This window comes from Scyliorhinus canicula, chromosome 8 (genome assembly GCF_902713615.1).
Source record: "Scyliorhinus canicula chromosome 8, sScyCan1.1, whole genome shotgun sequence".
NCBI classification, from domain to species: domain Eukaryota; kingdom Metazoa; phylum Chordata; class Chondrichthyes; order Carcharhiniformes; family Scyliorhinidae; genus Scyliorhinus; species Scyliorhinus canicula.
Window position 1 is genome coordinate 51,410,467 of NC_052153.1, and position 24,925 is coordinate 51,435,391.

General features: G+C 46.5%; 1 protein-coding gene across 5 annotated transcripts in view; it reads left to right on the top strand.

The window, feature by feature from the left end:
• pax5 (paired box 5) overlaps positions 1-24,633 on the top strand; it is a 296,155-nt gene extending 271,522 nt beyond the window's left edge. For 4 of the 5 annotated variants that reach the window (XM_038804548.1, XM_038804546.1, XM_038804547.1 and 1 more), the window contains 2 exons: positions 1,218-1,304; positions 22,277-24,633. In XM_038804548.1, the coding sequence (XP_038660476.1) occupies positions 1,218-1,304; positions 22,277-22,353 (164 nt within the window). In that variant the 3' untranslated portion in view covers positions 22,354-24,633. The remainder of the gene's footprint in view (positions 1-1,217; positions 1,305-22,276) is intronic. The other variant, XM_038804551.1, reaches the window with a different exon arrangement.
• The last annotated feature ends 292 nt before the right edge of the window (positions 24,634-24,925 follow it).

Genomic DNA, 24,925 nt, shown 5'->3' on the forward strand with positions numbered 1-24,925 from the left:
TCACGGTTGATGATTGAACAGTTCAGCTGTCAAGAATTACCGCTGATGGACAGTGGCATTTCCATAAAGGGGCCGGCAAGCTGTTTAGATGTGCATTGATCTGGTATAGTTTTACTCAGCTCCTGCCACATCTCCAGCACAGCCTGGCTCCTGTTCGATATGCAGAATATTTCTGGATGAAGCGAGCGATTCTGTCACTGAGCTGATGGTGCTCAGTGACTCTTGCAGCTCTCCGCTGGTCTATACTGCAGGAGCCTGACACCCTGACCACTGAGGCATAAAAAGCAGAGAATTGGAAGTCTGAGCCTGTCAGGCCCTGGCGCATCCCCCTGAGAGCAAGGAAGGAGGGGGGTGGTGGTGGGAACGAAGGGAATCACATCGTGAAGTGTCGGCTTGCTTCAAATCATTTGAGCAGGAGTGCAGCTGATGAGTTTAAATCTCCCATTGCCTGCTGATTAATATGCAGAGCAACACAGATTGCCATCACCTCATCCGCACAGCTAAAGGATGGGGAAGGCGGAGGCACTCCTGTCAGTACTGAGGTGTGAGGGAAAGTTTGGGGAACAAAGGAAGCAGACTTGGTTAAATTCTGAGAGAAGGCAACAAATATTTTAATTAAGTCACTTAGCCAAACAAGGAGCGGGTTTTAAATGGCTAGTTATTGTTTTTTGCTAACATCGATATTAATTATTTTCGGAACCATCGGACTAGGCCATTTGCATTCGCTTAGTGTTCAGAACTTACAAAATATATGTGGTGATAATCATAGTGTGGCCTCAATTCTTGATATCTGACATTGTGTCTGTGATGTGAAAAACAGTGAGGATTGTAGAAAGCAGAGAAGAGGCAGAGGGACTTAGAAAATTGGTATGGAAAATATCTACCAGACACAATGCCAATAAACTCCTATTAATTAGTGAAACCAGCTAGTTGATTATGTTAATAAATCGTAACGTATTTTCCAGCGGATTCCTTGTACCAACAAGTCCCACATGTTACATGTGATGTAGTTGAATTACTGAAGGTTTGAGTTTCACAGAAAGTGAAGAAACACATTAATTGCAATGTGCGACTGGATGCAGATCAGTTATTAATGATTGTTGGGTTCATAATATTAAACCACTTCACTATATTTCATCAACTGTGGGACAACCTAGACTAATTAACTCGGTAATATTTACATTATTTCACCCTCTTTGTGCTCTTTCTTGTTTTAGGGAGTGATTTTTCTGGGAGTCCATATTCCCATCCGCAGTATACAACTTATAACGACTCCTGGAGATTTCCCAATGCTGGATTATTAAGTAAGTGCTTCTTCAGGTTATACACTTTTGAAAGACTTTGTACAATAAACGGGCCCTGGTTTAGCACAGGGCTAATGAGCTGGCTTTGAAAGCAGACCAAGGCAGGCCAACAGCACGGTTCAATTCCTGTACCAGCCTCCCCGAACAGGCACCGGAATGTGGCGACTGGGGGCTTTTCACAGTAACTTCAATTGAAGCCTACTTGTGACAATAAGTGATTTTCATTTCATTTTTTCATTTCATTTCATAAAATGCTTGTGGCCATTTTTACCTGTCAACATTATTTAGGTTTTTTTTGTTTGTTTGGCGATGATGAGTAATTTGTGTACAAGTGATGGATCCCTCTTCTCCAGGCTGATTGAAGAAGGTGCCGAGGTATCTTTATGTTTATTTTCTTTTTCCACCTCCAAGTCTCGAGCATCATGAGCTTCCAAGGACTTTATCAGTGCTGTTTTGGAACTGGCCACTAGCAGGTGCAAAAGGCCACCTTGGAATTGATTCTGTCCCTTCCCCTCCCCCCTCGGTCCCACGTCAATGAGCAGATATGAGGAGATCATTTGGCATTCTGATTGCAATGCCCTCATTTTCTCACTCTATGGCACAGCTCTAGATGCCACAGTTAGTTGTTCATTAATCTCCAATTTTCCATATCAATTTTTGTGTAGGAATGTGTTGATCATTAGTTCATTAAATATAAAAGCAAAGCGCTTTCTAAATAAACAGTGAAATGATGGAATGTGGTAGTTAAATACAAACCAATAAGGTGTGGTATATGTTGGGAAATTATACAGTAAGGTCAAATATAGGAAAGATTAAATGTATGTGAGTTGAGCATTTCATACATGAGGTACATGTAATGTTACAATGTATTGGCCTGAATTTCCAGGTGCAGGGGCTCAGCCCCAGCCATCCGAGTGGTTGTTGGGAAAAGCATCCCCTAATCCAATCGGCTCGATGCCATTCAGCTAACAAAGTTGATTGGCAGAAAGTGGGACTGCCGCTCATCACCAGGAGGGGGTCCTGCCTTGGAGAGCTGCCGGTGAATCAGATTGGGGGTGTAGAGAAGTCCTGGGAGGTCATGACTGTAGTGGGGTGTCAGAGTTAGATCGGAGATAGGGATAATGCAAATTTGGCTTTGTCACCCGATCTATCATTCGCCCGGTAGCCTACAAAATGGGTTTGGGTGAGTGAAGGCCCTTGAGTGGCCACTTTAATTGGTGCAAAAGCAGGCTTCCTGTTCAGGACCCCGCCCACCCTGATGTATAATTGCACCAGGTCTGGGCGGGCAGGATCCTGGAGGAAGTCCCGACTATGTAATTTCACTCTTCAAAACTTGGGGGAGTGTAGAATTCGGGGAATTATCTATAATATATATCATTCCACACCATAAAATTCTTTAAATCTGATTTGTTCCTTTTGTGCGTCTGTTTTACCAGTACTGGAGGAGCATGACTGGGCCCACTGCTGTAGGGTTTTGTCAATAATGGTGGCTCTTCTTTTTTTTAATCCATTTTTTATACAAGTCTACTTCACTAATGTGTACTATTTTTTCCACTCTCCCTCACCCCACCAATTCTGCCTGGTATTCACTACATCGTGATGTTGTTTGGTTTTAGACTCACATATCCAGTGATTGAGGATTTGAAAAAAAAAGGTATTTACGGGATGTGGGCGTCGCTGGTTAGGCCAGCATTTATTCCCATCCCTAGTTGCACTTCAGAAGGCAGTGCTGAGTTGCCTTCTTGAACCGCTGCAGTCCTTGAGGCGTAGCTATACCCACTGTTGGGGAGGGAGTTCCAGGATGTTGCCCCAGCAACAATGAAGGAGCTGTGATATATTTCTAAGTCAGGGTAGTGAGTGACTTGGAGGGGAACCTTCAGGTGGCGGGGTTCCCAGGTATCTGCTGTTCTTGTCCTTCTAGATGGTAGTAGTCATAGGTTTGGAAGGTGCTGTCTCAGGAACCTTGGTGAGTTACTGCAGTGCATCTTGTAGATGGTACACACGACTGCCACTATTCATCGGTGGTAGAGGGTTTGAATGTTTGTGGAAGGGGGAGCAATCAAGTGGGCTGCTTTGTCCTGGATGGTGTTGAGCTTCTTGAGTGTTGTTGGAGCTGTACTTATACAGGCAAGTGGAGAGTATTCCATTACTCTCCAGACTTGTGCCTTGTAGATGGTGGACAGGCTTTGGGGGGGGGGGGTCAAGGTGAGTTACTCGCCGTTGGATTCCTAGCTTTCAACCTGCCCTGATGGTCACAGTATTAATATGGCTAGTTCAGTTTCTGATCAATGGCATTTAATAGGATGCTGATTGTTGGGTATTCAGTTGTCAAGGGGCAGTGGTTAGGTCCCCTCTTGCAGGAGATGGTGATTGCCTGGCACTTGTGTGGAGTGAATGTAACTTGCCACTTGTCAGCCCAAGCCTGGATATTGTCCAGGTTTTGCTGCATTTGGACATGGACTGATTCGTTACCTGAGGAGTTGCGAGTGGTGCTAAACATTGTGCAGTCATCCGCAACTTCCCCACTTCTGACCTTATGATGGAGGGGAGGTCGTCGATGAAGCAGCTGAAAGTTTGATCCTCGCTTCCACCTTTCTCAATTTGAACGTTGTTGGTGGGAGAGGTCTCAGTTGGAGCTGCACCACCTCTCTTGATGGGAAGGGCACGGGGGGGGGGGGGGGGGGGGGTTTAAATAGGAGCGCAAGGTCATCACAAGTGGTGGTCTTTCAGCTTCCTGACAGCAGGTTACAGGTTGTGTTCAGCGAGAACTTGAACCAGACTATCTGTTACTGGGAGCAAGGTCTGAAGTTGCAACTTTACCTGAATAGTTTAGGAACTATTGTATTATAGTTTGGTGCTCTACATGTAACTAGTAAGAGAGTTAGTATGTATAAACAAGATGTAATGTTGTGGTATTGCATGACATATACTAGAAAAACTGTATATACAGGGTCTGTTAATATAGTGTGGTATATGATATATAAGACATTATAATGTAACAGTAGAGTGATGACAAAGAAGATAAAGGAGATACACTCTGTAGAGTATACAGTGAAATAGAATTATGTAGGATGTGGTGTGATGCTGGGTTGTCTGAACCATTCAGTTAAAGGCAACCGTGGTTGAGCAATAAATACTGGGTTTAAAATGATGTCCATATCTTCCGAATATTTTGAAAGTATTGGGTAGGTTGCATGAGGTGCATGTTATTGCTGTACCCCATGCTCTGACTTATGTCTTGTCTCTATGTCCTGCGGTCCTCCTATAATCCTGGACATCCAGGTTGTGTCCTTTGGTGTTTTGTGAAAATTCTAGGCCTCATGATCTCAAGCTTAAATGCATTCTGTCCTGTTTTATAAACTCTGGTCAGATGTCTATTGTGTTTTAAACTGGAGAATGGGTGGGATTCTCTGGCCACCCTGCAGCCTGTTTCTCAGCTGTGGGAGGTGCTGTCAATGAATTTCCCACTGAATCTACCCCACACCACTGCCGGGAAACCCGCTGCAGGGGTGTGTCCTCGGCAGAACCAGCAGATCCCACCAGTGTGAAGAGCCAGTAGACCTTCCCTAGTCAACTCTCATTCAGCCAATAACCATTTGTTCTGACAGCCCTACTAAACAAAATAGAAGGACCAAGTGATCAGAGGATGTCCAGTAGATCTTTCTCCGTTGGGGACAGTGAGGGACATGAGGGGCGGGGGGTGGGGGTGGGGGGGTTGTATATTCTATAGTAATCATATGTTACATCAGAACCAGGGTACAATTTAATGAAAAATCAGCAGAGTCCTATTTTGAGCAAATTTCAAGCACCAGGAACGACCCTGCTATTGAATGGGACTCTGTTATTTTTATGGACCTCGGTGCGGAATGCTCCCCGAGGCCACACTGAGCATTATTTACTGCACTGAGAAGCTCTGCAAGAAGAGATCTTGAATCCCCCCCACCCCATGTGACCCCCAGACCGACAATGCCTCAACCTGCCTGTTGTGGGGTCCTTGCGCCTCCCTGTACCCCCCCACATATGGGCAGGGCACCACCCCCCCCAGGCCAAATTCACAGCATGGACAGAATGCCAGCTTGGCACTGCCAGCCTGGCACTCTGGCAGTGCCACAGAGGCACCTGGGTGGTATTACCAGGGAGTCCTGGTAGCACTGGCAGTGCCAAGGTAGCATCAGTGCCAGTGTGCCACCCTTCCCAGAGGCCACCTACTCGGGGGAGAGGTCTCCAATCATCCACCCCCCCCCCCCCCCCCCCCACCCCCCACCCCTCAAGTGCCGTTCCACCTGATTCCTGTTTGTGGAGACCAGTCCTAAACAATGGAGTTGCCACAGTGAAGCCGATAGATCCTGGTTAGCTCTTAATTGCACACTTAACTATGCCAATCTATCGTTCAATCTCGTGGGTGTCACGAGCATCGGCAATCCTGGAAGAGGCCTCTTGCGGAATTTACTGGCTGCGTCCCGTTCCCATTCCAGCCCGGCCAAATTGTGCCCCAAGACTCTAAATCACTCCAAACATTAATTTTTCTACACTTGATTGACCGTACTCTCATGTTTATCATGAATATAAAGTCAAATCTATGCGTTACTCAACTTAGTTCTAAACCACATAATTCTTGCCCATACAGATCCCATCAGATACATGTAGAGAATCTCCCTTCAGTGTCTACCTTTCCATTTCTCCACAGGACACCATGGTGGAAAAGCTTTGTGTATTCCATAATCCTGTGAACAATGCCATTGGTACCTCCATGCTTCTAGTAGGGCCGTCCATGGCAGCATGGTTGGGGAGGTGGGTGAGCTGATGATACCAGACAAAGTGTCGTCTATTGAAAGGCCACACAAAAGCAGGACAGGCGGTGGAAGACTGGGTGCAATTCTTCCAAAAGATTTTTTGTGGTTGGCACAATTCACCATTTTTAGAAATTTCTTTGGAGGGGGGCATGTTTTGCACTGGCATTGAGAGGGGTGGGCTTAATCACACCAGCAAGCCCGGCTTCACCGAGATTGGGGAACCATTTTGAAAGGGCTCCCCGATCTCGAAGTGACAGTTAGTGCTCGCACCACCATCTTTGCTGGAATCAAATACAAATCCCCGTCCCCCCCTGTCGCCGACGATCGTGGGCAGTGTGGCCCTCTCAATAGGTTTCCTCTTCAGGCCCTAGCCCTTGGCAATGCCCTGGATATGTCCCCGACCACTCAGGGCTACAATTGCCTCCAAGTCCCCCCCCCCCCCCCCCCCCCCCCCCACCCCCAGTGTGATCATCATGTTTGCTTTCCGATTATGGAGACCCGTAGTGATTCACGCCGGCGGGCAGGAGAATAGCAGGAGCCGGGAGAATTTGGCTCCAAGCCAATTTTGACTATTTAAAAGCTACTTTTAATATGCTAATCAGGTTCACCCTGAGTGAGGGCGTGAACCAGATCACGTCATCTGAAGAGGACCGGGAGCATTGGAAACTTATTGGTATCAAGTGCAAATTCTGTTTCGGGCTTCTCTCGACAGAGCAGGACATGCGGCAGGTGCAACGCAACCAGACAATCACTCCCTGTGTCTATCAGCGGCTGCAAAGGTGGGAGAAGACTGCAGCTGTAGGGATTCTATGGATTCCACCTTGACAAGTGAATTGGAATCATTGGACATGACAAACAAGTACCTGGTCTCAAACTCAATCCAACAGCTGCCTGGTTTCAACCTTCCAAGGAAAGAGGGGTCCACCCTTAACAGGTTCAGGACCAGCCACAGCCCCTGCTTGGTCAACCTCCACAGATGGGGCATTAGTGCCAGCCCCCAAGGTCGCAGTCATTGTGGTTTGACACATTCCTGAAATAGGACCACCACCTTGTGAAGATTGTATGGGCAATGATGCTATTCAAGGTCCTCATGTTAAACAAAGTCGCGCGCAACTTCTACCAGAGTCCATCTTCGAAGTCCTGTAGTGATGGATGATTGGGGGGCCGGGTTGTGAACCTGGGAGTCGCTAGTAAAGAATCTGCGCACAGGTAATAGATGCATGAATATTTCTGGACACTTGTGTTGGGACAGAGGTGTCTTTGGGCAGCAGCATCTGTGACTGACCATTGCAATATACAATGGTTTAAAATCCCAGTTAAGAATGGAGAGGGCCCTAATTTTCCTGTGACTAATCACTCCTGTTTATATTTCCAATACAATTTATACGGACGGCGTTTCCGATGGTTTCCTTTCCTTTACAACATTGGCTAGTCTGTGAGGTGATGCATAGCTTTCCACACAATGCTAGTTCAACACGGCTGCCCGTTTTGGTCTGTCATATGACGAGGACTGCGGCTGGTGAGCGGTTGTGAGATGTGATTGTTTGGGGTGTTCTTTTAACGCAGATGTTGATAGGACTGAAAATTTAAATAAAATACTTGAAACAAAGTAGAAATGAATAAAGGGGAAGAGAGTTCAAATTGATACTTTAAAGAACACTAAATGCAAGTAACAAAATCTAATGAAGAAAAATGATCCAATTTCATGCTCTTTGAATGTGATAACTCCTGTGCCATTTTAGCTCATTACTTTTAACTTGACGTAGATCAAGATAAATTTCTTTTGATGCATTGTTGCTATCTCCTCTTTGACACCGATCTGCGTATTACTGCAGAATTTAACTCGAGCTGACAGAATCCCCACTCCAATACACCCAACTAGTTAAGCACTTATTTTTTACAAGGGTAGGAGGTCATCGTCTGTGGCTGTTTGTCCCACAACTGTTAAATAGTTGGGGCTTTTCCAGGGTTGAAGTCTTGTCCTCTCGAGGTGTCTTGGCCTATGAAAATGTCTTTGACCATTAGTGTTCCTGAGATGTTAGGAGAAGGATGTTATCGACGTGCATTAATTTAACACCAAATGCTGCTAGATTTATTCAACAATCTGTACTAGCCTCACAAAAAATGTACACAGGCAATTTTTCCTATTGCTTCCAAATATCACAATCAGTCTGCCTACCCCACCCAAATGGACTGGACAACTGGGGGCCACCTCCATGAATGGCTCCTGATTTTGCTGTTTTCAGTTACATTGAAACACAATTAGACTTTCTCTGTCCAATATTTACTTCACCCTTTTGGACCAGCCCATTATTCCCATTCAATACTATTAAGATACTAACCGGGCTTATTCGTTTATCGTCACCTAATTCCATTCTTCTTCAAATGGTTGCAGATATCGCTCTCTTTCCGCTGCTGCACCATTATTGCTGGGATTCCCAAGGATCTTTCCTTGGCTTCCACCCAGCTGGCAACCCAGAGGTCCTGCTGAATTTAACAGCAAAAGCTCATTTTTTAAAATTCCATCCCGGCAAGCAGCCAAATTAGGCTGGCAGCTGCTGAGTGGGGAAACAAACAGCCCATGGGAATAGTCCTCTGTGGTCGATAGTCAGCAGCCTGAGATTTGGGCTTGTGGGGTCAGGGATTTATTTATTTATTTATTTAGCGAATGCAAAGTCTGCCAAACAGTTCCTTCCAGTCCTGCTGTGCTGAGTGCGGATAGGCCTCAGCTGAGTCTGTGGATTGGACATCCTTCTATGATGTGGTGCATGTTTAGCTCCCTCCCACAGGCACATGGGGGCTGGCACTAATGTCCCATCTGTGGAGGTTGGCCAAGCAGGGGCTGTGGTTGGTCCTGAACCTGTTCAGGGTGGAGCCCTCTTTCCTTGGAAGGTTGAAACCAGGCAGCTGTTGGATTGAGTTTGAGACCAGGTACTTGTTTGTCATGTCCAATGATTCCAATTCACTTGTCGAGGTGGAATCCATAGAATCCCTACAGTGCAGAAGGAGGCCATTCGGCCCATCAGGTCTGCACTGACCCTCTGAAAGAGCACTCTACATAGGCCCACTCCCCCATCTTATCCCTGTAACCCTCACCTAACCTGCACATCTTTGGACTGGAATTTGTGTTGAAGTCATGTCTGGGAGTGTTTTCCCAGCTTGGCCTTCTTGATGGAAGTCTAACCTTGGGTGAGCTGAATAGATCAGCATGGAGTGGTAAGTAGGGGGCATTGCAAACTTTTTCTATCATTTTATGGGTGTTGCAAGTCGGTAGATATGTGGAGCAGTGATATTTGCCAAGACACGGAGCCAATGAGTTGGTGTTGAGCATCGTATTCCAGCTGTGATACACATGGTAGCATTCAGTTGGGTGTCAACTCTCTATTTGTATGATGCCCTTGACCAAAGAGGGGCACAGTATTCTGCTGCTGTGTATGAAAGTGCAAGAGCTGACACTTGAGGGTGGTGTTTTTAGATGTTCCCGGAAGGTCAGTGTCCTATCTAAGGTCACTCTGAGGTATGTTGGAGTTGGGTGCCATTTATTTGGATGTTAAGCTGTTTATTGGCTTCTGCATTGTAAGCTGGATACTGTCTCTGCAGGACTTGGCTTGAGTCACCATGTGTTGCTGCATTGTTCACGTTTTGACCAAGTCCTTGTTTAGTGTCCGGTCCAAGTTGTCGAAGTTACGAAACCAATGTTATCAGCACATATGAAGTTTCAGGAGGTAGATTATTTCTGTACAAATTGAACAGGATTGGAGCCAATACTGAGCTTCGAGGAGTCCATTGGTTGTCTTTTCCATGTACCTTTTGCCTCACTTAGGTGAACTCTGAACCTTTGATTGTTCCACAGTGTTCTGATGCTTTTATTCATGGGCGGGGCGCAGTAACAAGCTTAGTCGATGTTAAGCACTTCTTCCACAACTGGGATATGGGGTCAGTGGGCAGAATTCGCACACGTCAGCAATTAAATTGAAATCAGGCTCCCAAGTGCACTATGGGAGCCAGAGTTAGACCTGCTAATAAAGTGTCCTGCATCTCCACAGCAGGACACCTGCTCATCTCGTTATCTGCTACCACAACAATGGTAGCCAACACTTGAGTCATGTTGGAGAGGCATTTGGTATTTTTTCAGAATAAAACCCCCCAAGAGCAATCATGGCAGAGTATAATCAAGGCTGTTGTCTTCAGTTCCTGCCACAAGCTCTATTCCCTAGTTACCAACTTCATTCCACTCCCTGGGCACTGGCTCAAAGTGGAGTAGACTCTGTAGAACTGTTTGTAATTTGGCATCCTTGATGGTGGGCTTCTGACCCCATATCCCCCCCATCAGAAAGACAGCCTACATCCTATCAATTTCTGCCCAGGCTCAATCATGTTTTCTGAAACTCTTCCCCATTCTTTTGCTACTTCTGAGATCAACTATTGGCTGGTCTTGAATATCCTCGCAAGATGACGTGTTGACATGTTCAACCATGGTGCTGGATAGCAGCTGGTCGTGTTTCTCATCTCAAACAGGGAGGAGGCAAAGCAAGGAACCTCTCCGCAGTGAGGAATTTGATCCACGTCAAGTTTGACATGGTAGAGTCTACTGACAGATAGAGTAGCTTTACAGATTATCTATCTGCTCCTCAGTAAGATACTATTGTGAGGGGGAAAAATAACTGGATTGTGCTGAGTTATCTGGATCCTTTGTGAATTCAGTATGAATGACATGCCAGTGAGTATAATGTTTTAGCTTCCCTAAAGTGGACATATGAATGAATCTTCATGGACTAGTATTGGAGTCCTGCCATATATCAAATGAAGTGAAGCTTGATTTTCACCTTCAAAGTTCTGCTTAGGTCTGTACGGAGACTTTACGGACACAGCACAGGGACTGGGCTAGCTTTGTCCAATGATGCAAAGTCCACCAAATTCCAAAGGCTGCAGGGAGGGGGTCATAAAACAATCTGATGCCAGGGCACAAAACCATCTCAAGCAAGTGGCTTTGTCCTTTACTACTGCTGATCCCACTGTCTGACAAAGTGGACGAGGAGAGCAGGTGAGGAAAACGTCTTCACGTGGTGGACAGGTTGAATAGAAGTAAGAAATGGCAGTGTAACGTAACCTCCCTGGTAAGGTAGGAATATCCAAAGGGACCATGCACTTGATGTGCCGACCACCAAGAGTTGGCTTTCACCCTGTCCCACAGCCACCATTAGCCCATTGCCAACTGTCACATAGCGTTGCAGCTCCTTCTGTTCTGTCTCGAGCTCATCCATACTTCAACAGGGCACATATTCAAGTTGCAACTTAAAATGCTCAACTGGATGAGAGAGGGTGCAAGGACACCCCCCCCCACACACACCTCAGTTGACTGTAACAAGATTTTTAAAAGATTTATACGGATGAATGTGTCAATTCAATGTATATACTGTATTGTTTATGTGCTGATTGTAAAGAACTCAATGTGACAAGCTTTTTTGAGTTTAAATATATAAGGGATTAGTTTTTATTGTGGCAAAAACCCACTCAAAGATATTAACAATATTCAAAAAGATAAACACACAGAATCATAGAATCCCCACAGTGCAGAAGGAGGCCATTCGTCCCATCAAGTCTGCACCGACCCTCTGAAGGAGCGCCCCACCTAAGCCCCAGCCCTATCCCTATAATCCCACCCAACGTTTTGGATACTAAACGGCAATTTAGCATTGGCCAATCCACCTAACCTGCCTATCTTTGGACTGTGGAAGGAACTGGAGCACCCGGAGGGAGAAAGGGACATAGGGAGAAAGTGCAAACTCCATATACGAGCGTAGGCAAAATAGAGGTTAATTTTTGGCTAAATTCAGATTCAATGAGAAAAGGCAAGTAAATTGAAGAGTACAGGAGGGCATGCCACCACCAGGCATATCGAAACATGAGTGTCAACCTGGTGAAGCAACAACACAGGACTGCTTGCATACCAAACAGTGTACGCAGCAAGTAATAGACAGAGCTAAGCAATCCCACAATCAGTGGATTAGATCTAAACACTGCAGTCCTGCCACATCCAGGCATGAATCATGGTGCTTAATTAAACAACTAACTGGAGAAGGATGCTCCACAAATATCCCCATCCTTAATGATGAGGGAGACCAGCCCTTCAGTGCAAAAGACAAGGCATTTGCAGCTGGCTACAGCCAGATGTGCCGAGCGGATGATTAATTTTGGCCTCCTGCCGGCATCATAAATGCTAGTCTTCAGCTAGTTCGATTCACTCCTTGTTTTATCCAGAAATGGCTGAAGGCACTGGATCTAGCAACGGCCATGGGCACTGACCACATACTGGCAATAGTATCAAAAATTTGTGAAGGTACAGAAGGAGGTTGTTTGGCTTATCATTGGTACCCCGAATGAGCAATTCACTTCTCCCCCTTTAACATTTCACATTCTTCCCTTTCAGATAGCAGCCTAATTTCCTGAATGCTTCAGTTGAACCTGCCTCCATCACACCCTCAGGCAGTGCATTACAAAACCCAACCACTTGCGCTATAGAAAAAGTTTCCCATCTCTCTTTTTTTTTTTCCCCTTTCTTTTACTAATTACTTTAAATCTGTCTTGTTCCCCTCATTCTTGAACATTTCACGAGTGGGGACAGTTTCTCCCTATCTACTCTGTCCAGACCCCAAACTCTCAGTTCAGATGCATCTCATTGCAACCTACAGAACTCCGAAGGGATAGGGTGGATGCTGAGAGATTGATTTCATTGGTCGGGGAATCTAATACACCAAGCCTCAGGATAAGAGGCCAATCATTTAGGACTGGAATGAGGAGAAATTTCTTCACTCAAAGGGTTGTGAATTTTTGGAATTCTCTACCCCAAAGGGTTGTGGAGGCTCCGTCATTGACTACAGTATAAGACATAGGAGCAGAATTAGGCCTCTCGGCCCATCGAGCCTGCTCCACCATTCAATCATGGTTGATATTTTCTCATCCCCATTCTCCTGCCTTCTTCCCATAACCCCCGATCCCCTTAAGGCTGGGATAGACAGACTTTTGGAATTCTCCGGTCGTTGGAATTCCCGTTTCCTGTCGGCAATGTATCTCCACTCACCTGCACCTTAACCCCTGGTTCTCTGCCCCTCTCGGGACAAAAGGCCTCAGCAATGACCCCCCCCCCCCACCCCCCCCCCCCCCCCCCCCCACCCCCCCCCCCCCCCCCCCCCCCCCCCCCCCCCCCCCCCCAACCCCTCTGGATCACAAGCTGTCTCCTTCTGACGAGATTGGCAGTGCTGACTGCCTCTATCCCCACCTCCCAGACAGTGTTCAGGCGCAGGCTTGAGTCTGCGGCCCACCCTGGCGAAGAGGGAGTTCCTCCCATCTTCACTGACATGAAGCTGTGGGTCCACCTCGGACTCTCGACGGGCAGGTCTTCACTGAGCCATCTTTGTGGCTGCAGTGAGTGTATGGTAAGCAGAGCACTTAAAAACAGCTCCAGCTGCCAGACTCTTTTGCACTAAGATCGGCCCCAGTGGTTAGAATGTCCGCTGGGCCAGGAATTGCTTTGATTTTGCACAGGCAGAGTCCTGACCCATGTGCATGACCTGACACTCTTACTGGATAGCATCTCCAACGGAATTGCAAATCACACACTATTCAGTTCCGCCAGCAACACTTAGTCTCCCAAACGAAGAATTCCGGCCCATATTTCTACAAAGCAATCTGGGGCGGAATTCTCTGGTCGTTGGTATTCTCATTTCCTGCTGGCAGCACAACCCTGCCAGCTGGTTTCGTGGCTGCGTGGGGTAGTTTCATTGGGAAATCCCATTGACAAGCTGCGGGAAGATTGAATCCCCCGCCAGAAAAAGGCATGCTGCCAAGAAACATGCAGCTAGGGGCACTGGAGAATCCCACCCCTGTACCAGTCTTAGTTACCACACTCAGTGCATTCACATACTTGAACAGTAACCCTGACTTAGCCAATTACTGGCTCCTTTCTCTGATCCCACCTATTAACTTATTATTCTCTACTCTAGCACTATGTATCTCTTCAAGGATTCTGTGCCCGTTGGTAATTCTCACTAATATTATCTTTGTTGTATGTGCAGTAGGTCTGACAAAGAGGTTCTGAGTCTTGTACGCTGGAATATTAACTGTTTACTGATATCATATAACAACTTACATATATACAGGGTATAGCAAAATCTACGAGCTAACTTCATGCTTGCTTCTACACATGTCTCTGCCCTGCTCACAACTTACCCTAGTCTTAGGTCATGTGTCTCTTTACATCACACCGTGCGTGTTAATGCTTCCCAGTCTCACATTAATTTGTGCTGCGCTAGATACCCTTACTATGCCTTACCCTATCCAGACAAAGTCAGAACTGAATATTGGTTGGAGAGTGGGGTGCACTGCTCTACCTGCCTGTCCCACTTTGTCTGGCTGTCACCTCTTCCCTCTGTCCCTAGATGTCTTAACCTGTGGGGTTGCCACATCTACGTGGGGCAGCATGGTAGCACAAGTGGATAGCACTGTGGCATCACAGCGCCAGGGTCCCACAGGTTCGATTCCCCGCTGGGTCACTGTCTGTGCGGAGTCTGCACGTTCTCCACGTGTCTGCGTGGGTTTCCTCCGGGTGCTCCGGTTTCCTCCCACAAGTCCAAAGACGTGCAGGTTTGGTGGATTGGCCAAGATAAATTGCCCTCCGTGACCAAAAAAAGGTTAGGAGTGGTTATTGGGTTATGGGGATAGGGTGGAAGTGAGGGCTTAAGTGGGTTGGTGCAGACTCGATGGGCCGAATGGCCTCCTTCTACACTGTACGTTCTATGTTCTATAAACGTGGCCTCAGCCTCAAAAGATGCTCTGCAGTGATGCCATCTGCTGCTCAAGTTTCACAACCTGAAGCTCAGGCTACTGCAACTGATGACACTTCCTGCACAAATGATTATTCTGGATATGGGAAGCATCCTATCATTCCCACATAGCACAGGATGGGCTCTCTCCAGGTTGGAGAAGCCCTGCCATTTCTCTATTTATTAACTGATAACATTGTGACTGATTCAGCCTGCATGCTGGTAATAAAATTTGCCAATATTAATAAAGTTTTACTAATGAAACGTATTACTGTTATACTTAGCAATATTGATTAACCCTACCAACACTTAGCACATCTTACTAATGGCATAAAAACTCACTTATAAGCCTTAAAAAAACATACAATTATAATAAATTATCTGAGTTTTGAAAGGTATATGAGCAAAATATTCATCAATCAGTTACCTGTTTCCCTGTGGTGTCAGATTGACTTTCTCAGAACCTGCTCAGTCCTCGGACGGGCTGCTCTCTTCACCTTTTTTTAAAAAACTGAAGCCTGCAACGCTCATCTTTTAAAACTGAAGACTTGTGCTCCATGACTAGCTGCGCTCCTAGCCAAGCTGTTTCAGCACCGCTACAACATCTACCCTTCAGTACAGTTACAACATCTACTCAGCTATGTGGCAAATTGTCCCGGTATCTCCTGTCCAGAAAAAGAAGAACAAATTCAACCTGACCAATCACTGGTCCATAAGTCTACTCTCGATTATCAGCAAAGTGATGGGAAGTGCTGTTGACCGTGTTGGCACTTACTCAACAATAACATCACTGATGCTCAGTTTGGGTTTCGCCACTCCACTCCTGACCTCTTTACAGCCTTAGTCCAACCATGGACAAATGAGCTGAACTCAAGAGGTGAGCTGAGAGTAACTTCCCCTGACAGAGTGTGGCATCAAATGGAGTCAGTTGGAATCAGAGAGGGGAGGAACTCTCCACTGGTTGGAGTCATACCTGGCACAAAGGAAGGTGAATGTGGTTGTTGAAGATCAATCATCTCAGTCCTGGAACATCACTGCATGAGTTTCTTAAGTTAGTGTCCTAGGCTCAGCCATCTTCACCTTGTTTCATCAATGACCTTCCTTTCATCATAAGGTCAGAAGTTCGGATGTTCACTGATGATCGCATTCAGCACTATTCACAAGTCCTGTTACAGTCGTGGGCTTGAACTGATGAGTGGTAAGGAACATTTGTGCCAGGCAATTACCATCTCCAACAAAAGTGAATCTGACCATCTCCCATTACATTCAATGGTATTACCATCGCTGAATCCCGCACTATCAACATCCTGGGGGAATATTCAATACCTCCAAGATGGAGCCAGTGTTTCTGTAGACTTCCTGACCGAATGGAATGTAGCTAGAATAGTAATGTAAATAGACATTATAAGTTTCAGTCCGTCATTTGCAGGTATGGATTTCCACAGGAGGAAGGCTGGATGTGTCATAATTGTAATTTACATTGGAAACTTCCAGAAACGTGACCAACTTGCAGTTGCAGATGTGTCAAGTGACCTCTGGCAGCCATCTTAAGCCAGTGTCTTTGTTTTAATAGTTGAAACTGCCTTTTTAAAAAAAGTTCTATATGTGAAACCAGCAGATGAAATTGAAATGTGATATTTAACACATCCATAGCAACAAGATATTTGTTTTTACACCTGCCCTCTAATGAGAGAGTGCTCATACTCGCCGAGACTCCGTGTTTCATAACCCAAGAGAGCATTGCCACCTGTGCTGCTGTTCGAGGTGAATGAACAGTGCCATTCGGACTGGTGTAATGTGACCCTTAAATCTGGCTTGCCGAACCAGATGAGCAAACTGCAAATTAACTTGAGATTGATTCCAAACCTGAACCTCGGTTGAAGTCTGAGGCTACTTCAGGATGCTATTTAATGAGAAAGTGTTCATTGCAGAATGTGCACTGTATTATTTTGGATAGCTCTTGTGGTCAAACAATACCGTGGATTTTTGTTTTTCCCCCATTGTGCATCAGTATGTTAGGTCGACATTGGAACATGCTGAATGTCAAATAGCACACAAGTACTCTGTACTGACAGTTATGTGTATTACAGGCTGAACTGGAATTTCATCTAGCTGTTTATCTATATTTCCAATGTGCAACTGATTATGTAACAGCATAGAGGAAAGCCACTTGGCTCATTGTGACTCTGCCAGTTTTTTGAAAGACCTAACTAATTAGTCCCCTGACCCTGCTCTTTCCACACAGTCCTGCAAATTATTCCTTTTGAAGTATTTACCCAGGAAAGACCAGACATCCAAGCTAACTTCTGCCAAGTTTTAAATATGAGGCCAGAACACTACTGATGTCCTCTCTACAGATATCACAAGTACTAAGCAAAATACTGTGGATTTTGGAAATCTGAAATAAAAACAAAGGGCACGGTTTAAGGGTCTAGCCGCGCGCGACTTTATGTCGGGACAAGATCATTAAATCTCACAGAGGCCTCTCCCAAGATTTGCGATGCTCAGCGCCCGTGAGATTTAACTATGTCTTGTGAGACGTCACGAGCTGGATCTCACCCTCACTGGGCATGATCCAGATCAGAATATTTAAATGATCCATTGGCCCATTTAAAAATGCATTTGCAGGATTCATCCCTCGCCACCAGGGTGCTGTTTAGTACTGTACTGATTTCCACAAACGTGGACCAGTGGTAATGGCACCTGGGGAGTCTCCCGGGCCATTGGAGCCCTCTGAGTGGTTGGGGAAAGGGCGGGGTGGCACCTTGGCACTCCCTCTGGCACCTGGGCACTGTGTGGCCCTGCTAGCTTGGCTGGGGCAATGCCAGCGAGCCAGGTGCCAGGTTGGCACTGCCAGGGATCAGGCCCGGGGGTCTTACCAGGTGTAGGGGAGAGAGGGGCTATACCCGAGGGGGGGGCTCTCTGTGTTCTGTGGGGAAGGGAGGGGGTCGCAAATGGGGGTGGAGGAGGCTGCATGGAGGAGGGGAAAGATTGGGGCAGAAGGTACAAAAGGTACTTATCTGCGAGGAGTCTTTACGGCTCGGCCTCAGCAGAGTGAAACCCCCCGCAGCCAGAGACCCTGGCAAAGTGCCATTGAATAGAGGGGTGTTTCTCGGTGCTACAGCTCAGCTCGTCAGTACAGGAAGAGATCAGGGCACCATTTTTAACTGCCGCCCTAACCTCTGGACCCCCCCCCCCCCAACTTATCGATAGGGAGTCCTCGAGAACCCCCTCACCCCACCTCATGAGGACAGGGCACCCTGGCACTGCTAGCCTGGCACCTGGCAGTGCCTCTGCCAGTCTTGCACCCTGGAAGTGTTGGGGTGTCACTGCCAGGCTGGAAGTGCCAAAGTGTCCAGGTGGCATCTGAAGTGCCAAGGTACAACCCTGCCAGAGCCCGACCATTTAGAGACCTCCAATCACCTGGGAGACCTCCCATATGCCGTTGTGCCTGGTCCACGTTTGTGGGTACCAGTGCTAAATGGCACCACGGTGAGGTATCCCAGGCGCCGGCGTTTGATCCCGTGCTTTGGGATAGTCCGGTGCAGGCATATTCAAATGAGGCTAACTGCTCGCTTGAATTTACAAATCTGAATCCCACCCAATGAGGGCGAGATCCAGGATGGGATTTACCGAGCAATCTGCCGTGTGTTTTTCAGCGGCGGAAGCAGCCTGTCAGCGGGATTTCCTGGTGGTGGTGTTGTCAATGGAATATCCCGTTCAACGCACACCTCATCGCCGGGAAATCCAAGGCAGGGATGCGCCATCATGGGACCGGAATATCCCGCCGGCATGCACAGCTGGTAAATTCCGCTCCCAGATCGCGATATCTCACAAGATCTCGTTAGATCTCATGAGGATTCCTGAACGACGTAAATCTCGCGAGAGCCCGATCACGCCCAGAGTTTGATCTTTCATCTTAACTGGGAAAAATGTAACCGGTTTTAACCAAATGAGAGGGTGGTAAAAGGAAAAATTTGTGATGGGGTGGAAGACAGTAGACATCAAATGACAACATGATTGCTGTTGTAAGACCAAAGGGAATGCTAAAAAGAAACAAAAGATGGGTCCAGAAGAGGTCATAGAGGTCTACAGTACTGAAAAGGCCCTTCAGCCCATCGTGTCTGCGCCGGTCAAAAACAAACACATAACTATTCTAATCCCATTTTCCAGCACTTGGCCCATAGCTTTGTATACCTTGGCATTGAAAGTGCACATCTAAATAATACTTAAATGTTATGAGGGTCTCTGCCTCCATCACCCGTTCAGGCAGTCAGTTCCAGACTTTCACCTCCCTCTGGGTGAACAAAGTTTTCCTCACATCCCCTCTAAACCTCCTGCCCTTACCTTACATCTATGCCCCCCCGGTCATTGATCCCTGCACCAAGGGGAAAAGTTTCTTCCTGTCTACTCTATCTATACCCCTCATAATTTTATACATCTCACTAATGCCCCACTCAGTCTCCTCTGTTCCAAGGGAAACAACCCCCGTCTAGCCAATCTCTCTTCATAATTAGAATTCTGCAGTCCGGACCACATCCTGGTAAATCTTCCAATGCCATCACATCCCTCCTATAATGTGGATTCCAGAACTGCATACAATACTCTAGCTGTGGCCTTTTACACAGTTCCAGCATTACCTCCCTGCTCTTAAACTCTATGCCTCAGCTAATAAAGACAAGTATACCATATGCTTTCTCCACCGCTTGTCCTACTACTTTAAGGGACCAGTGTACATGCACACCAAGGTCCCTCTGATTCCCGGTGCTTCCCAGTGTGCTGCCGTTTATCATGTATTCCCTTGCATTGTTTGTGCTGCCCAAGTGCATCACCTCACATATATCTGGCTTGAATTCCATCAGCCACTGGTCAGCCCGTCTATATCCTCCTGTAATCTATGGCTATCCCCCTTACTATTTACCACCCCACCAATTTTCATATCATCCGCGAACTTGCTGATCAATCCTCCTACATTCACATCTAAATAATCTATACAACACAGAAACACCAAGGGCCCTGATACTGATCCCTGCGGGACCCCATTGGACACAGACCTCCAGAGAGAAAAACACCCCACGATCATCACCCTTTGATTCCTGCCAATCGTTAATCCAATTTGCCAAATTTTCTTGGATCCCATCCCTTTGATATCAGTCTTCCATGTGGGATCTTATCAAAAGTCTTGCTGACATACAAGTAAACAACGTCAAATGCATTGCCCTCATCTACCTCTTCTAAAAATTCAATCAAGTTGGTCAGACATGACCACGACACTGACAGTTCTTGATTAATCCCCTCCTCTCCAAATGCAGATTAATCCTGTCTCTCAGAATTGCTTCCAGTAGTATCCCTGCCACTGAGGTTAGACTGATTGGCCTGTAGTTCCCTGGTTTATCTCTTCATCCCTTCTTGAATAATGGTACCACATTGGCTATCCTCCAGTCCTCCGGCACCTCTCCTGTGGCTAGAGAGGAATTGAAAATTATTGCCAACACCTCTGCTATTTCCTCACACTATGACTACCCAAGCTTTGTTTTTTAAATTTAGAGTACCCAATTATTTTTTTTCCAATTAAGGGGCAATTTAGCATGGCCAATCCACCTAGCCTGCACATCTTTAGGTTGTGGGAGCGAAACCCACGCAAACACTGGGAGAATGTGCAAACTCCACACGGACAGTGACCCAGAGCCGGGTTCGAACCTGGGACCTCGTGCCATGAGGCAGCAGTGCTAACCACTGTGCCACCGTGCTGCCCTCACTATGACTACCCAAGTTAATGTTGGGGAAGTTGAAATTCCCCACTATCACTACCCTGTATCTAACTGAAGATGAGATTCTGTTCCTCGAGGTTGTGTTTAGCTTCATTGGAAAACTGCAGGGGGTTGGGGACAAATTGACCATTTTAAGAGCGAGGGGGAGAATTAAAACAACAGGTACCTAGAAGCAGTCGTGCTTATGGACTGACGGATTTTGCTCTGCTAAGCAGTTGTGCAATCTCACCAACGTAGAGCAGGTGGCATTGTGAGGAACTAATACAGTATACTAAATTGTACACATAAATTCAGCCAGCCAGGGGAAGGTGGGAGAGGACGGAGACTGCTTGAGCTTCTGTTCAAGGAAGAAGCGAAGTGCTCGAAGACCACCCTGGTGGGGAATGGAGTTGCAGAAGGATTGAATGCCCAAGGTGAAGAGGGGATGGTTACAGTCTGGAAACTGGAATGAGGGCATACACTGGAAGAGCCACAGATATAGGTGAGAGGAGACTGGATAAGGGAAGAAAGGATAATCAAGATAAAACGAAACAAGTCATTGTAGGAGAGTTGGACCAGACTGAAATATTTCTACCAGTATCATCCTGTTTGCAGAACTTGGGGAAGAGAGAGAAGCCAACTGTTCAGGGTTGGTGGACTTTAGTTGGGAGGTTGTGAAGGCTTATTCCTTGAGCAGGCATCCAACCAGTCTCCACCCACCACCCCCTCCTCCACCTGGCTGAACTTGATCTCACATTGAACAGTTTCACCTTTAATTCCACTCACCATCTCCAAACATAAATACTGTTGCTCTGGGTACCTACATGGGTTCTAGTGGTGTCTGCTTTTTTGTGGGATATGTGGAACATCCCCTGATCCTACTCGGGGAGAGGGTGGAGGGGATGGGCACAGCTACATCATCAATACTTCCTCACACTCCACTTCTTGTAAGAATTTAATTCCATTATCCCAGTTTCTCCATATCCATTGCATCTGTTCTGATGCTATATCTATCCATGCTAGGACTTCTGATATGTTTTTTTCTCAATGGAGGAGATGTGTATTAAATGGCATGAAGTTGCTGTAATTGTGCAAGGAGATGCAAACTAAACCCATCACAGGTACTTGGGTATAGTAATTAGTAGTGCAAGTAACTTTTTAACAGGATCAAATGTGGTCATTACTGCTAGTCAACCTCTCTGGTACTGAAAATTAACTGTTACCCATGTGGACTCTAATTCCTTCAATTTTGGATTTTTTAAGCAACTTTTATACACCCTCCTCCTGGGTGTTATTTTCCAATCCTTCAATCTGATTGGAAACAGAGATACCTCATTGGTTGCCCTGTTGACTCAGGTCCCAGATGTCCTGTTTGCCTCACTACGCTCTTATCAGCTCACACTTTCAACAGCTTTGTGGACATTTTGAGCTGAAGGATTGGGGCGTGTCTAACTAATGGCAGGTGCCTTGATTGTGAATGTTGGTTCGAACAGGAGAACTTTCTGCTTTTCTTTAAACAGTATTGTGAGACCTTTTAAATTCCACAGGCAGTAATGATGTGTCAATGAACCCAGGCATTTTCTAACGCTGGTGTTGTTCTCTCTCAGGTTCCCCCTATTATTACAGCACCGCATCCCGCGGGTCAGCACCAGCAGCTGCCGCTACAGCCTACGATCGTCACTAGCTGGTAGTGGGGAGGAAGGCCTGCAGGTAGTGAAGAAATTGTGCACTTACAACAATATCAATCAGGTCTGAGACAACAGGAAATGTGTGAAGCTCAGAAGGTCATGTGAACTTCCTGCAGGATAATCAAACTGGCTTTTGAACCACTGCTGCCGAACATTTGCTCTTTTCATTGCAGAATGAGGGAAACTGCTGACCCTGGACCCACACGGATTATTAACCAGGCAATCGATGGAGTGCATCCATTTAGTACCGAAGAAAGACTGTTCAAGTTTTTTTTTTAAATTGGGAAAAATGTGCTTCTAATATGAGAGTGATATTTTGTTCCATGCAATTTTTTTGTTTCTGGGAGATGATTTCAAACTGAAAAGTGGTGAAGAGCTGCCTATATTTAAAAACCATGATTTGGATTACTGAATCACTGCACTTGACAATATTTGAAGAGTGGTACGGGGAAGGAAAAAAGGTACCTGTATAGTAATTACACACTGCATCATACCACAAGAGCCTTGACCTTAACCCTTGTGTACAAAATCATCTGCCTAAAATATAGCTTAGAATATTTACAAGTTGTGAAAATGTTCTAAAGAGGCAGAGAATATTGCACTTGACTCAATCCAGTCTGTGAATTCTAGTTTATCAGATTTAATGTTTGACAATGATTTAAAAATCATTGTTCCATTAGTACTGCGATGTAATTTTTTAAATTGCAAGGCCTTCCTGCACTTAGAGACTTGAGAAGGAACTGAGTCGCGGTTGATCTTGCGCTGATTATAACAGATACCCAGAGCTACCATGCACATAGAGCAGGTTATGAACGCTCTGAGTCCACTGAAAATCAGAACTGGCCATTTACTTGCATTGTATCCACGAGCCTGCTGGGTTTTGGGAATCACCCAGTAACAGTCTAGCTGCATTTTGAAATTAGCCTTGTGTCTATGTGTGTGTGGGTGAGCTCTCATACCCAAGACTGAAAACCCTGATATTAATGGGGAGGTGATCAAGGCACAAAGGAATACGGAAGCATGGGGAAACCCGGTTCTCGTTGAAGTATCCTGACTCCCACCTGGCAGCCTGAGGGGCAGCCAGAGCATCACATTCAAGCAGTAGCGGGCCCAAAGCTGTTCCCAACAGTTAGTTCTGGGTCACGACCAGGGGTGGAGGGGAGTTTGCTAAGAGTTCAGGGGAATGAATGGGAGGAATGTTGGTAAGCTGAGAGGGCAGGGCACCCACTGAGGGGAAATGGGAATGTGCTGAGAGGGCATGGAACACACTGAGGGGAAATGGGAATGTGCTGAGAGGGCCGGGCACCCACTGAGGGGAAATGGGAATGTGCTGAGAGGGCAGGATTCCCATTGCGGGGAAATGGGAATGTGCTGAAAGGGCAGGATTCCCATTGAGGGGAAATGGGAATATGCTGAGAGGGCAGGATTCCCATTGAGGGGAAATGGGAATGTACTGAAAGGGCAGGATTCCCATTGAGGGGAAATGGGAATATGCTGAAAGGGCAGGATTCCCATTGAGGGAAATGGGAATATGCTGAGAGGGCAGGATTCCCATTGAGGGGAAATGGGAATGAGCTGAGAGGGCAGGATTCCCATTGAGGGGAACTGGGAATGTGCTGAAAGGGCAGGATTCCCATTGAGGGGAAATGGGAATATGCTGAGAGGGCAGGATTCCCATTGAGGGGAAATGGGAATATGCTGAGAGGGCAGGGCACCCACTGAGGGGAAATGGGAATGTGCTCAAGAGGGCAGGATTCCCATTGAGGGGAACTGGGAATGGGCTGAGAGGGCAGGATTCCCATTGAGGGAAAATGGGAATGTGCTGAAAGGGCAGGATTCCCATTGAGGGGAAATGGGAATATGCTGAGAGGGCAGGGCACCCACTGAGGAGAAATGGGAATGTGCTCAAGAGGGCAGGGCACCTACTGAGGGGAAATGGGAATGTGCTGAGAGGGCAGGGCATACACTGAGGGGAAATGGGAATGTGCTCAAGAGGGCAGGGCACACACTGAGGGGAAATGGGAATGTGCTGAGAGGGCAGGGCACACACTGAGGGGAAATGGGAATGTGCTGAGAGGGCAGAATCACAATCGGGGACATGAGGAGAGTGTTGAGAGGTTAGGGGATTTGGATTCTTGCTGCAATGGGGTTTCCCATGGTGATGGGGGGAGCAGAGATGTTCAGCTTGGTTCCTTCCTCTGGGTGTCTTCCTCAAAAGTGCAGTTTGAATAGGGAATCATGGCTGGAAGGATGTGGGGTTGGTGGAGAGCTCTCAGTTTTTGCCACGGGGGGGGGGGGGGGGGGGGGGGGTTGGTGTGGCTGTTGAAGTTTGTGCCTGAATGTTTAACTCTCTGAGCATAGCATTTTGTATTTGGGAACAGAGAGGTATATTTTTAAAATGCATTTATTCAGCTAACGCTGGAAACATTTCTATGTTTTCTTAAAGCTGTGAAATTCTCAGCACTAGAAACCCATTGCATGCACTAAGGGGAACTTGCGTGTTGTCTAGTCACAGAGTGATCGGGATGTAGAACATGTGGAATGGGGTTGAGACAAATAGCGCAACTG